Source organism: Amblyomma maculatum, chromosome 6 (genome assembly GCF_055883805.1).
Source record: "Amblyomma maculatum isolate TAMU_Amacu chromosome 6, ASM5588380v1, whole genome shotgun sequence".
Lineage (NCBI taxonomy): Eukaryota > Metazoa > Arthropoda > Arachnida > Ixodida > Ixodidae > Amblyomma > Amblyomma maculatum.
This window is the reverse complement of record NC_139349.1, coordinates 99,438,204-99,453,481: the sequence shown is the minus strand read 5'-3', so window position 1 is coordinate 99,453,481 and position 15,278 is coordinate 99,438,204. Positions and strand designations below refer to the sequence as shown.

The window sequence follows — 15,278 nt, the reverse complement described above, 5'->3', positions numbered from 1 at the left end:
GGGACAATATTCATGGGTAATTTTCTTTTGCATAGGCCAGAGAAAAAGGCAAACTATCGCCATTCGTTTTTACGTTCTTATACGTGTAATAAATTTCGGTCAACAGGCACACACAAACCTCTACGTGGGCATGCATAAAGCATTGGCGACTTACACGAACTATGAGTATCACCGCAGGTGAGACAAGACATTGGCTATAGAAAGATCTCCATCGGTAGTCGGCTAGGGCACATCAATAATTTTTTACTGCACAGATAAATCACAATGAGTGCTCCTATAGTTTTACCTAAAGTGTTTGTTTTAGTCCATGTAGAGAAAGGAACCGCTGGCAGACAGGAGATCGTGGGCCTATGTCTACAAATGGCCGCTTTGAGAAAGAAATCGCACACGATCGTCCCGTGTACTTTTCGGGTGTTTTTAGCGATGTCATGATCGGCGCGCGGAATGTTACTGCACATCAGGAAAATCAGAAAGAAGGCGAGAGCAAGTAATCGTTACAAATAAACAAGGCTTTGTGAAATATTAGCATGGCGCTGAAAGCTGAGGTGTTTCGTGATGGTTTCATTTCCAGCTGCATTCGGTTTGTATTTTAAATCAGAAAGCCAATCTTCTGTTTCATTTGGATGTGGTCGTTAGTTCAGTTAAGCGATCAAGATGCGTGCACATTCAGGGTCGTCCATTCTTAAACTGAGCACGCAAGTGCTTAGTCATTCTATTCGGAGCGGTCACTGTATTAGACGCCCCGGTGTGTTGAACCTGTTCGGACAAAGAAGCGACATGACAGGCCATGCGAATCATCGTCTCAAGGTCCCAAAATGCTTGCTTTCTTCCATATGCGGCCATTTCAGGCGCCACGCACTTCGAAGAGAGCGATTAGCTCCTCACGTGTTCACCATGGACGACCGTGAGAAATTCGTAATTGTTGAGAGTCCTGAAGCAACAGCAATGAGCCGCGGAAGAAATCTTAGCACGCAACACATATGTTTAGAACAGTGTGCTTGTTCGTCGCTTTTAGTTTTACACAGTATTGCTACGGCGCGATACTGCATCGTTCGATATGCAGAGGACCACTGGAGGTCTTCGCGACAAGCTTCACGTCTTTACGATACCACGTGAGCTCAGGCGCTTCTCAGAGGTGCGACAAAGCGATCCGTAGCTTGGGTCTTAATTCTTGTTTTCACTTGCCGGTGATTCACCTTCTATTCGCGAAACCAATGATGTGAAATCTACCTACGTAGTCTAATGTGTATATACCTACCTTTTTCCAGAGAGTTAACTCCACCTGCCTCGCCACTTGATTTAGTTTTTTGCCTGTTTACCTATGCATTCAAACACGCTTGTCTTTCGCCACTATGGCCCCTTCGCATCAGTCCATTATTTTGGAGACGGTGAAAGAAGAGTATTTTGAATAAACAGGCCCCGATGCAACACTATAAAACGCAAAGAGAAAATGATAAAATACCGACACTATAATTGCAACTGAGGTAACTACGAGGTACAATTCTGCCAGCGTCGCAGTTGGTTCGAAGGAGCTAATAAATCCAGAGTTCAGTTTTATATTAAATAAAATCACTCTGTAACAGCACCATTTTCTTTCTTAGCAGAATACATCCTTGCAAAAAAGCGTGAACACATGACTATCCTCGCTGTGACTGACTTGCCAAGACACGGTTTCAGAATCCTGAGCTTCAATCTCTTAAGGCTGCTGACGTTGCAAAACACTGCAATATCTTCCGACATTCCCATATATTTCACTTAAAACTTTTTATTTCCTCAGCAATCCCAGGTGGACATATCCGGGATCGCTTTCTATGATCTGCACCGAAAGCATGCGAGGCGAATCTGTCTTGCAATTGTTCCGTTTCAAGGGATCACCATGAGGCCGAAGTCTGGCGCCGATGGCACAAAAATCGTCAATATTGTCGTAGTAAAATTATGACAACTAGACCTGAGCGTGCCGACAGAGCATTCGTAAAACAGCCACCAAACGGTTCCATGCGCTGCTGATCCATCTATCCATCTTAGACTATAGTTCATGGCTCACTTCCGTAAATTATTGTCATTCGCATGACTAAAAAATCCAACATGAGACGCCCTATGCATTCGAGGCGGGGGAAGGGTTGAAGCTTTGCTAACAATAACTGAGTGGATGACAGAAATACGACTTGTCCACTGTGCGTCTATGGAACTAATTTCAGCATGTGTAATGTCTTGCAGGTTCCTCTGGAGATCAAACAAGGACTCGGCTCACTGAGAATCGCGGGTGCTATTGTCGGCATACGGAAGAGGTCGACAGCACCTGCACAATAACAAAACATCCTTTTGCTGATGGCTTCAAGATCACCATCGAACGCCTGCACACTAATGGGAGGACATTCTGCCCTTGGGCATATACTCCCCTAGTCACCGCGGCTAACATATTCAGGCGGATTTATTGCAGGAGAGCGCTGGTTCTTCGCATTCCTACATGTCACAATTTCTCCCGAAACTGGGACATGCGTGTACATAGAGACTACAAGCGTATTTGCAATATCTGAAATAAATTATCGGTTTGTGTGCGTTCATTTTGCTGGCTCCAAAGATACTAGACCTCGCGCGGAACGTCTTGAATGTTGCTCGTTATGGAGACAGATACGAAAGCATAGAAACAGACAAACTTCGAGCACCGCAAGGATGTCAAAAAGGCTGAAAGGAATCTTAGATTCAGGTGGAGTATAAAACCGTGGAAAAGGCTGTAATGTTCTTCTCTGCTCTGGCAACCGCTACGTGTATGCCGGAGCGGACAAGATGGGTGAGTGGCTATATCTACCTTTTCGACCACGGAAGCTTCAGTTCGGTCTTATAAATTTTGCCATCCGGATGTTTAGTGTAGCACAACCAGCCAGAGAATAACCACGCAAACTAATGAAAAGGCGTGAAAATCTTGTTTGGCATGATTTGGCGTGGTTTAGTGTAAAGTTTTAGTACTGAAAGACTGCCGAAGAGATCGGTAGTGTTAAATGACCTAATTGCATGTGTGGCGGCATGCAAGACTAGGAACATACGTTATCGGCTAGAATTCTAAATGGAAGACAAAATCGTATAACACCACACTGAACTCAATGCTGAAAGCGGTTGCATCACAGTTCTTATTCAAAGAGTAAATTTGGTACTACATGGAGGACCGTTAGTGATACTGTACAAGCCAATGGCGAGCAATAGGGGATAGGGTCCCAGAATTTCCGCAACAAGAGTACCTGTTGTGCACGCCGTCATCCTACTCGCCAGATCTGTGACATCACAACGGTTGGAGTCGCAGTTGCTAGGCAACCAGCTAGGCAAAAGTAAGCTTTTTGGTTAGCTCTGGCAATCGTATCGCTGCCTGTGCACTAAAAATATGAGGATCACGGGTAAAGTATTCGGTGATTTACGTAGTCATGGCCTTTGTATAATGACATCAAGGCGCATTGGGGTGCAAATTTCGGAGGGATTGCCTTGTTTACCGCGATTCGGAGTAAATAAATGTACCAATATTCGCCTAGAATCACTGTTGGAACACGCTACATACAATATTTAGTCATTGGTGGATCTAGCCTACACTTGCTAAATGAGGTTACGCTTTTTCCGCTTACCTTGGTTCTTTCGTGAAGACTTCAGACTGTAAGCAGGAAACATATTACGTCAATGGTGAGGATATTCATAACTTGGTTAATCATCCCGCGAAGTTCCAGTTGAGAATATGAAGTGAGTCTCCGCTGCTGCATCGGTCTTGCATCGTGCTTTAGAAAGCGCTTCCGTGATGCTTGAATCAATCCCAGGACATTAAACTGCTCAGCAATATAGTGGCGCACAGGGAATCCAGCACGCGCTTGTATGGAAGCGAGGTATTTATAATGGGCAAGTTCCTAAAGCAAAAGACAATTGCAGTGTCCATGCACTGACCAAAAAGAACAAGAAACCTCGCCCTGAACGCTACCGAGAAATCAATGTTCCTTGCTGCTCGAGGGAAAAGGCCTGTGGTTACGAGTAGATAGTTACGCATTGCCAACAAGAAGCGAAATTCTTAAGTAAGGACGCGAAAAGCATCAAGGTTTAGGAAAATTATAACTAGTATTCATGCTGATCATTACAATGACGTCATTGAACATCGCTGATTTCACAGAGCCACCATTTTTGAAATACTAAAGCCGCTACAAAATTGCCCGTTTATTATGTCATTTAAAGGCATGCCACTGCCTTTGCTGACATTACAATAGAAATAGTAACTTGGCGATTTTGTTTCGATTTTAGCAGTGCAGTATACATACCATTAAAAATACCTGCTCACCATGAATTATAAGAAAACAAAACAATAGATGGAATATATTTTTTATTCGTATTCCTTGATAAATCTTGGATGAGATGCGATGCATATCCTCTCTTACACATTATTGCTCCTTTTTCGGATACCCACAATAAGTTCTTTCGGTTGCAGAAGACCATAGCCAGTGTGAAACTCCGGGGTAGTCTGTGCCAGGAACATGCGAAAAAAATATTTTTCTCATTTTGAGCAGTAGTTTTGACGTCAAGTTTAAACGTGCATTACGTTCGCGTAATTCATGAGGTGAAAGGCTTGTAATTTATTATGGTATCATCCAATCGTATACAGTAGAATACGGATGTATCCAACTTTTACCATGTTAGTGACGCGCTTCTTGCAGCGACGTGCCGCACACCGGAGTTCTGGCAGCGCACCGCTCGTAAGTGCCGCTAAGCCTAACCGACTTCACATCGAAGCTGCAGTGGACGAAACTTTGCATCCAGCCACTGCCTACAAATATATATCGAGCTTTTACCAAGCCGCTATAAATAGAAAAATCTCCTTGAGATCAAGGTTTGTTTCGGCGCCTTTTGTAGTGAACCACGCTAAGAGAGAGCCGCTTTTAGTTTTAACCTCTGTCGTTAGCTTCACCGCACGAGGAAGACGTGGCGTTGAGAATTAGCACAAGAGGCCAAATTATATTCTCAAGGTTACCCCACGTTCTCTCAACACACAGTTTCGCAGCGCTGTCGCTACCAGCAAGTGCCCAAGGGCACTCCGTCGACACTCTTCGAAGAACGAAGTGCGCACTCAGGAGAAGCGTTACTCCTTTATGGGTGCACGATTCAAACAAACATCTTCTTTGTTTGAAGCACTCCAATTTGCCCTTCTTATCTTTTGGCGCTTTTCAGTTGTCGCAGTATAAATGGAATCCAAGTATGTGGCTTTCACTTCATGCGAAATGTCTTGATAAATTCCAGGTTTAGAATCCCCCCCCCCCCCTTAACTTCTATCTCCATAGATCTGGTTGTTCTCCCTAAGCCATGAGTTCAAATTAACCCGATAAGTTGGATTATTTTTCCTGTCTTGTCGTCGTTTCGCCTTCCTCCGAAAACCTTTCATCGAGATTCCTTGTAACAAACTACATCTTTGACTGTTCCAAATTTACTCTTGTTTGGGCGGTACTCAGTAAGCCTTTAGCTGTGGGATGGTTCGCTCGGCGGTTAACACATTAACCTCGGGATTTCCTCCCCTTCAGGTTTATTATTGAATCTAAATTAATTTTTTCCTGGTCGCTAGGGCTTTTGTCTGTCCTCATACATACATACATACATACATACATACATACATACATACATACATACATACATACATACATACATACATACATACATACATACATACATACATACATACATACATACATACATACATACATACATACATACATACATACATATATACATACATACATACATGCATACATACATACATACGTAAAGCCTTTATCAAAAGTTTACAGACCAGAGGGTTTGCTTTTAAGGCGTATAATACGACTTCTGTAATAATCGTGGAAGTCCTAGCCATTGGAGAATGTAGGACGAAAAATCTTTTTGCCTTCAGCAAGTATGGAAACCTGGGAATGTATTACGAGCCGCATAGTATCGCTCATAAATAGATACCCTTGGCTGTAAACTTTTGATAAAGGCTGTACATACATACATACATACATACATACATACATACATACATACATACATACATACATACATACATACATACATACATACATACATACATACATACATACATACATACATACATACATACATACATACATACATACATACATACATACATACATACATACATACATACATACATACATACATACATACATACATACATACATACATACATACATACATACATACATACATACATACATACATACATACATACATACATACATACATACATACATACATACATACATACATACATACATACATACATACATACATACATACATACATACATACATACATACATACATACATACATACATACATACATACATACATACATACATACATACATACATACATACATACATACTACCTATCTACAAGGATAGGGATGCGAGATCGAATCCCGGCCACGGCGGCCGCTTTTATGTGGAGGCGAAAAGCTAGGGGCCCATGTGCTGTGAGATGTTAGTGCACGTTAAAGAACCCCAGGTGGTCGAAATTTCCGGAGTCCTCCATTACGGCGTCTCTCATAGCCTGAGTCGCTTTGGGACGTTAAACTCAACAAGTCAACCAACCCACCAACGATAGAGGTGCCACCGTGCTATTAGATATATCGACTGTTCTACCCACCGCAAGTTCGAAAAACGCTAATAATGGCGGTACGAGGGATTTCGAGGGGGTTGTTGAGACTATTAAATACAGATTGAATATATTTCAGTTCGACTATACAAGCTTTAAGCTGGAAAACGCGAAGTATAGGAGAGTTGACTAGCAGTTTTGTTTTTCTAGTGTTTCTAGAGGCTCATGAACAACCGCCAGCGATCACGGGCAATAAATTTATTGTAGCACTAACTCCTGACCTTCTTAACCAGTGTAATACGCACCGGATAAATTAAGATATGCGTCCATTCACACTTCAAGACATCTTTCAGAAGCATCAACCTGCGCCCGTGAGGTGTTATATTCTCTGTTTCCTGAGTGCGCATTTCTTGAGCTATGTATATTGACATAGCTTACTGGCAAGTCGGTACTTCACGCTGCTCTGATGGGAGCTTGTTAGCGAACTCACAGATCGCAATAGCATAGCATTGAAACATTGAAACAAGTTGCTAACTATTAACTAGAACGAAAGCTGGCGCCATCATTTATGCAAGTTTCTGAAAGAGCACTTCACAGCCGCCATGGACCCATTACGCATCATGTGGCGACACGCTACCTATTGTAGAACAATAAGCATTGGATGTAAAATATTGAAAATGAAATGTTGTTTAGAAGCTTAGATGTTTTAACATTTAATTATCTGGTCATTAATTCTGATAAATGAGCAGAAAAGCGCTGAAGTGTACAATTTACCCAAAATGAAAGATGACTGCAGCAAACCTTTAAAAACAATTTTTCGCGCATAACATAATTCGCTTTGTCTCACTATGTTCGCACCTCGAGAAAGTCATCTGCGCACTCCAAGTGAGAGTTATCATGTCCTGGAACTGAGTGTATGAACTTTGCAAAGAAGACCAGAAAGCACGACGTGGTAATCTGTTTTACCACAAGTACATTATGGCAGTGTTCATGCTAAGAAGCGTTACTGCACATATGTTTGTAAATGCATTAACGAACTCTAGTGCATGCACGCCATTCGTGGCTACCGCTTGGCCTCGATATCTGCGGGTGAACAGAACTTAAGTCTGTCGACAAACGTCACACTTCTAAACGCATAATTTCCTTTATTCACCGTCACCTCCTACGGCAACCAGTGACATGCTGAACATTTTCTGACCCAGGCTGAAATGAAATGTTCCGATAAAAGTTAAATATAAAGCGAGGACTATTGCGCCTACTGTTGACATTTCCCTCTCAATCCCAATAGTGAGGTTTATTACACAGAAACCGCATATATCCGCTCTTCGTTGAAATCATATTTGCATGTATTCCGGAAAAAAAAAAAAACACGACAAGAACTGTTTTTTGGGAATGCCGTTCTTGAGTAATGAAACACTATGGGCTAGAGAAAGTCTGACTTTCCTACATCAGGTATCGCGGCACCCCATAATTCTAGGCATTCAGTTAAGATGCTCGCGAAGGTTTTCATGGTGGCAGAAGTTCAGCGCCGCCAGCTTTCCCTCTAGGCCATATAATGATAAACTCTATGCCAACATATTGCACCAGCGTAAGACACGAGAACTAAAGAAAAACATGAACAGTGATGCCCTGTGTGCCTCTTTTTCTTGTGCTCCTGTGTCTGCAGCTAGCACATCATATTAGATTCGCATCAAATGGCGCAATCACCGAGGTTTGTTTGTTCATCGACCCTAAGCCATAAGCAATTCCTGCAGCTCTGGTCAAGTTCTACAAGCGTTCTCGTAACGTGCTGACTCTTAAAATTGGCTTCTATTAGCAGCAGAGAGGTGCGAAATGTCTAGTTCAGACAATTAAAAAATTTTAAGGGGCAGGTCACAGGACGTTTTTGGCTTTAAATCATACCTGACTTTAACATTAACAACGCAAAGACCCGTATCTTTTGTCAGTCCCTTAAGAACTTGCTATCTGCATCAGCGCTGTCCTATACTCGTGATGAACACATCTCCAGACATCATTTTCTTATTATAGCAGGATACAGAGCATTCTCTGCGAATAAAATATAGTTTTAGCGCTAACTTTATGGGCGTGCAATACCTTCTTACTATTTCCTCTATCTTCCCGCACGATTACTGCCGCTTTAAGGGCTCATGGAAAGCTATTTGCTAGAATAATAAAACGCGTGCACTAGCAATAAGTATCTTGTCAAGCACCTCTGCAACGCAAAATATTTTATGCTAGCTTCATTAGCACCGCACATATGAGCGATCGACAATGATGCCAGTCCTCCCCCTCCCCCCCCCCCCCCCCCCCCTCCCTCCAATCAAACCACGCCGGCGCGCAAGAAAAAAAGAAGACAAGTTGCGACGGCGCCCACTACGCCCCGTCCCGCTTGCCTAAGTTGGGAGCGACCAGTAAGCGGGCGCGCCAACCAGCCCCACTGACGTCAGTGGGGAGCTCGCGCGCGACGATGTGTCGCCCAAATTGGCTGCGAGCGATTGCCAGGACCACGTTTTAGACCTTGTATGCAAATTATTGGTTCCACGTAATTCTTTCAAATCTGGCTCGAATAGTCACAAACACCGCCTTTATGAATTGTTTGCATAAGAATGTTACCCCAAGAAGCATTTCAGGAGATCTTTAAGCCCGCTTCATTTTTGTATCCTAGATTATTAAGGAAAGTTTGATTTCATGACGTACAGTGCACAACACAATGATATTTTAAAAATGGCAACCTTGGTTCCGGGGCAACGGACGAATTCGGCGTTGTGAATGACATGAATGAGGCACGTCTTCATTAGTTGCACGGCGAATCTCATTCCCAGGCAGTTCCTAGGTCCGGCTCCAAATGGTAGGTAAGTATAGAGACCAATGGATCCAACGTTCTCCTTGCTGAACCTGAGTTGCAGAAATGAATCGGCAAAGGGAAGTATACCGTAACTTTTCGGAGCGACAACAGGGAGAAAGCAAGTTTCGAGTGTATTATTTCTGACAGCGCTTTGGATGGCACAGTGAATACTTTTGAATCACCCACACAATGAAAGCATACGTAACCGTGTCGTTGTCTTCTTGAGAGGTATATTTCCTGCATTATGATGCACATATAATGAAGTTTCTGTCTCGATTCAGGTAGGGAGTTAATTTGAACATAATGTTGTGAAAATAATTATCAACTTATTTGTTATTTATGAACGCTGAAAATGCTTTATTTCAGATTTCATTGATGTTTCTGAGCGAGCATTTAGAAACATTTGTTCTGGGAACAAGCACCGTCGACTGACTTCCTATCAACAATGATAGATCAGCAGCGTTAAACTAAATAAATTAGGCAAGTTGCGTCCCATCCAGTCTATTTAATCAATTTTGGAGTATAGCTGAGTTCAGTTCTGCACTTACTGCAACAAAAAAGGTAACTAATACCACAATCGACTATACAGTTGTATGCGCAAGAACAAAAGACAATGTTGAAGTTTGATTAGGCCGGCGCCCCCCATGCGAAGTACCTTAGCTTTCAAAGGCTACTGATGTGTATATTTTCTAAATTTCTTTCGCTCAGCGACGAAAAATATTTAATTTCAATAGAAAGGTGTTTAATGGAAGTGTTTTAATTCGAGATATAAGCATGGAAAATGAAGCTCATTTCTGAAGATTGGTTTTGGTTTTGAATGGTCAGCCTCCTCCTAGTCTGATATGATCATGTGAATAACTCCATTAATATGTGTAATGACTCGCCAGCGCAGTATTGTGACTAAGATCACAAGCGTAGCTGAACATCGCAACTGCAAGTTCAAATTTAAAGTGTTGTGTTACGAATGAAAAACAAACTTGGTTTGGTTTGGTTTGGTTTGTGGGTTTTAACATTCCAAAGCGAATCAGGCTATGAGAAACGCCGTAGTGGAGGACTCCAGAAATTTCTACCACGTGGGGTTTTTTAACGTGCACTGACATCGCACAGTACACGGCCGCCTTGCTTTTCACCGTAACCACTGCGCCACCCCAGCGGGGCAAGGAGAAAAACCTTGAAGTGACTACTAAGGCACAGTAAACGAGGCGATAAGAGTGTACTGATGCGTGCATTTTTTTTTTTAAATGATACTTGATATTTGTATTCTATCACTCGCATTTAAAGTAATAGCTCCATTTCGTTTAGCACGCAAAATAATGCGGATATCTCTTTAAAGAAGGCACGCCACTAGCACGAAAGAGAGTCAGAAAGGCAGTTTGGTGCGAGACGAGCATGAAAAGGCAAATGACTTTAGTAGAACAGATTCTTGTGCAGTCAAGAAGCCGGAATCTCTAGCACAGAACTAAACAGTTAGTATACATAGGTTCGATGCCGTTTGTCGAAAACATACAAGAATAATGTGGCGTAAAATTAGTATAACTCAATGACCGCACGCGCAACAAAACTTCCTATATAGAGACAACTCTGTTCTGATGCGAACAAAAAAAAATAATAAGCGTCTATACAGAGACAAATGTCTGCTAGAAGAAAAAAAGTTTCTGAACAAGTGGCATCAGACATTTGTGTTGTGTCAGCTGAGTATAATGTAGCGCACATCTCATAAGACTACTCATAACCAGGCCAATAACACTGATCAAGCGTGTGTTCTAGCTCTCTATAAACACGAAAAACCATCCTGTAGAATTAACTTTTATTGAGTTGACAACGGAAGTCTGAGAAGTTCAAGTAAAGAATGCTCCTCTGCTGCACCGTATGCTGAAAGTTTGCCGTGACAGCAATGCAGAAAACTAATTAACGTTGAAAAATATGTGAATTAGTTATTGCGTAGCTATTCACGAGTACATCACAAGAGGCTACAGACACAACTAACCTGTCGGGGTTAAAGACATCTGGCTCTGGGAAAAAATATGGATCGTGATGCATTGCGTAGATTGGTACCACAATGCTGCAGTCACGAGGAACCTTGATTCCGGTGTCACCGAGAACGTAATCTTCAATCGTGACCCTCTCCAGCCTGTTCGAGATAAAGCGAGTGTTATGATTATTACGTAAAGCTGGTACCGATAGCTCATGCTGTAAGATGTTTGGATGCTTGCACACTGTGGTTGGTCACAAATGATTGTTACCTTGTTGCCGATGGCATCATTCGGAGCGCTTCGTTCAGGACGCTGTCCAAATAAGGCAGCTTGGAGATTTCGTCATAGGAGGGTGTGTTTCCCTATAAAGTGAAGGTTAAGAACTGCAAGTAATATAACAGTTATGGGGACATCTTGAGCCCTTTCTTTAAGGGTATGACACTGCAGCGTTAATGACTAACGTCTGCGGCTTCCGTTTATGATGGTTCGGGCATATAATGCACTTCACTGATATAGCCTAATCCAAATTTCTTAATTTGTAACTCTGTTATCTGACACACATCCTTATCCACAAATTCCTAAGCACAAACTCCCACAAAGACTACGTGTCTGCATGGTCTAGGGAGCCTGCCTGACTTAGAAAGTTGGGATCCAAGGGTCCTGGAAGGTTAAATTCAGTCTCGCTTTCTCATCTCAAAGCAGACATCCAAGTTGGCAGCTCCTGGTGAGGGCGGCATGTTATGTGGTCTCTTGATGTCATACAACCCACCGATCATAAGGTGCCCAGACATGCGACTTGCCAACTACCGCCTACCAGAGGCTTACAAAGGCGCACAGCACTCGTGCACCGGCGAGGTGCGCTGCGGTATCAACTAGATTGGTTGGTTCGTTGGTTGGTTGGTTCATAGGAAGGGAAAGGCGCAGTATCTGTCACACTTGCTCTGTGGACACCTGAACCGCGCCGTAAGGGAAGGGTTGAAGGTGGGAGTGAAAGTGGATAGAGAGAAAGGGGGGCCGTAGTGGAGGGCTACGGAGTAATTTCGACCACCTGGGGATCTTTAACGTGCGCTGACATCGCACAGCACACGGACGCCACTTCGTTTCGCCGCCATCGAAACGCAGCCGCCGAGGCCGGGATTCGATCCCGGGAACTCCGGCACAGTAGTCGGGCGTCTTACCACTGCACCACCCCGGCGGGGCGTATCAACTAGAACATGAGAAATTTTTACTTACGAAGCTAGCACATGATGCACGCTCACTGCGGACGTAATCTTCAAATTAATATTTTAGAAAGCTGTTTATTACGTGGCACAAACTTCTCGCGCACCAGAGCGACCTAGAGACAGACGCCGAACAACAAAGCGGCAACAGTCGCAAGTGTAAAGCGTTACTTAGGTGATTAATACTGTCGTGTGGAAAAGTCAGCGAGGCAATCATGGAGAGGAGCAGAGCAAGGAAACACGGACACAAGAACACGCTGAAAGACAGGACTGCGCTATTGCTGTTTTACAGCCTGTTCTTGTGCCCGTGTTTCCTAGTGATGCTCCTCTTTGTGATTACTAAGGTACCCAGTCAAAAGTGGAGGATGCGTGGAATTCCACCAGCAGTTGAAAATTATCTCATGACATGTGCCAACGAGTACTGTGAATCTGCTGCACCAAGTAATGACGGTAGGGTCCGATTCACACTGCTTTCCCTTTGGGAATTAGCACTTAAAGAAAGCATTGGCCGTTCAATGTAACTTTGCTCTTCCCACTGTCCCTATCTCATTAAGTCCGTTATACCTAGTGGCACGGGCAGAGGCACATTATTTTATGTTTTTTGGGGGGCAGCCTCACCATAATATATGTCCCTATCTCATAGAAAGGCCTTCGTTCTACTCTAAGTTTTAATAAGAATGACTCCCTCAATCAAAATGATCTTTGCAGTGAAATTCGTTCTTTGCTTCTGCTGCTCTTTGGGCTGATTGCAGTGAAGGTGAAGTAAAATACATACATGCTTCCGGAAGCAGTCGTCGACTTCAGCGTGCAGTTTATCCTGGACTCCCGGGTTGAGGGCCAGCAAGTAGGTTACAAACGAGAGGGTGGACGATGTTGCGTCTTGGCCAGCAAGGAAGAATAGCACACACTGTGAGAGGGCCTCCTCTTCGGTCAGGTCTTTGCGCCGCAGCCAGCGTGAAACAGAAGAGCTTATCAGTTGAGTAGTTTAAAGCGTCTCCTTAAGAGACTAGATTGAACTGGCATTTGGTGTACTTATGGAGATTAAAAGTATGGTGAAATTAAATTGGAGTCTCATTTAGTAAACAACTATACATTGATTTTTGCATAAAATAAATTTGTAAGCACATTACTGGTGCAAAGACGTCAGCTGTTTTGTTACAGGCAGAGTGCTTCTGTCTCTGCGGTTCACGTTACATCGATACTCCGCTAGAGCGCAAATGTTAGCGTCAGGAATAAATATTAGCACCCGGCAAACTTTTCTAGCCCTTAATTAAATATACTATACAGTTTTCCACTGCGCGCTGCTTGCAAAAATAACAGCTAGATATTCATATTCTGTGCCAAAGTACAAATTAGTGCCACTACTAATATAACGAATTAGAGCGCGTTTTTCTTTATTTGCGGGCCATAATCAAGCCATTCTTCCAAATATTAAATTCCAGATTTCACATATACTCTGCGATCAAAGACGGTTGAGGTCTTTAAGCAAGGAGTCGTGATCGATTTCGCAGTTATCGCAATGGACGCAACAATGAATTAGATGTAGCCAGAATCAGCAATAAAAAGGCTCAGCAAAGTCTCTGAGAAAACAAGGAACAAAGTGGGCCTTAAATCGATCCTCGTGGAACGCCAGCTGAGACGCAAGATGGCGGCATACCAAGGAGAACCAATCCGTGCCTTCTACCGAGCAGACAAGGTTCTCTCCAAGTCATAAGTTTAGTAGGCTTGTTAAGAACTGACAGATTCTGTACCAGTAGTTCAGGCTCTATCAAATCAAACAGCCCGCGGAAGTATAACAATACGTATTCTGCTTGGCCATGTTACCGTTAACTGTGCTAATAGTGTACTGCATAGAAATCCTGCTCAGAAACAAAGTTTCATTGAGGGAAAAAGTTGTTGCAGTTAAGATGGTTTAATTATTTAGTGCAAATGATATGCTCTTAAGTTTCAGAGTGTACACTAGTCAGAAAAATGGGTCTGCAGTTAAAGATTATTGCATAGTTTATCGTATTTCTAGTTGGGTGTAAGGTTTTGTGGTCACATATGCCAGGTGAAGTCAGAGCAGAAGGGGCATGGCTGACTTTATTGCACATGTTCACAGACAAGTCCAAGCATTGTCAGTACTTCGTTGTTTGTTCTTCCTATGCGCCGTTGTCACGCGCTGTTTTTAAAACAAACGTCCTGATGCCACTGCGTCCGGAATACAGTTCCAACAGACAGTGATCAGGAATGATTATCCACGTTTTGAAGGAAAGTCGTATGAAATGAATACGGGTTGTACAGCCTTGACTTATACGGGGATCATTGTGCATATGGTGAGTTGAAATGCCCACTAAACTTTATTAGTGACCTTAGTCAGACACAGTGGGAAGGCACTTTATTAGTGACCTTAGTCAGACACAGTGGGAAGGCACACTACGTTCGCAGTACTGAGTAACAGCCCTGAACGAAGGCGATAATCGCCCTCTGCGGAAGGGGGAGCATCTAGTGCTCTCCATGTGTTGGCATGTGATCGCTCCGTTCTCCTGCATATCAATTAAGTGTGGATGTTCAGTGAGGAAACTACTCTCTAACCAGATTCATTGCGCCGGCCCAGTGTTGCCAGGCCCGAGTGGGGTATGCTTTCACACG

At 43.1% G+C, this 15,278-nt stretch overlaps 2 protein-coding genes across 2 annotated transcripts in view; one reads left to right on the top strand and one right to left on the bottom strand.

Moving 5' to 3' along the window:
• LOC146186394 (cytochrome P450 3A24-like) overlaps positions 1-2,564 on the top strand; it is a 32,954-nt gene extending 30,390 nt beyond the window's left edge. The window contains exon 14 of the mRNA XM_084607173.1: positions 2,218-2,564. Coding sequence (XP_084463299.1) covers positions 2,218-2,310 — 93 coding nt within the window. The 3' untranslated portion in view covers positions 2,311-2,564. The remainder of the gene's footprint in view (positions 1-2,217) is intronic.
• Positions 2,565-4,361: 1,797 nt separating this feature from the next.
• Positions 4,362-12,218, bottom strand: LOC146186393 (cytochrome P450 3A19-like). The gene is made up of 5 exons (XM_084608039.1): positions 12,132-12,218; positions 11,698-11,789; positions 11,442-11,585; positions 9,342-9,504; positions 4,362-4,486 (listed from the first exon to the last, which is right to left on the bottom strand). The coding sequence occupies exons 1-5, from the start codon at positions 12,216-12,218 to the stop codon at positions 4,400-4,402; spliced, it is 573 nt and encodes a 190-aa protein (XP_084464165.1). The 3' UTR covers positions 4,362-4,399.
• Between the last annotated feature and the right edge of the window lie 3,060 nt (positions 12,219-15,278).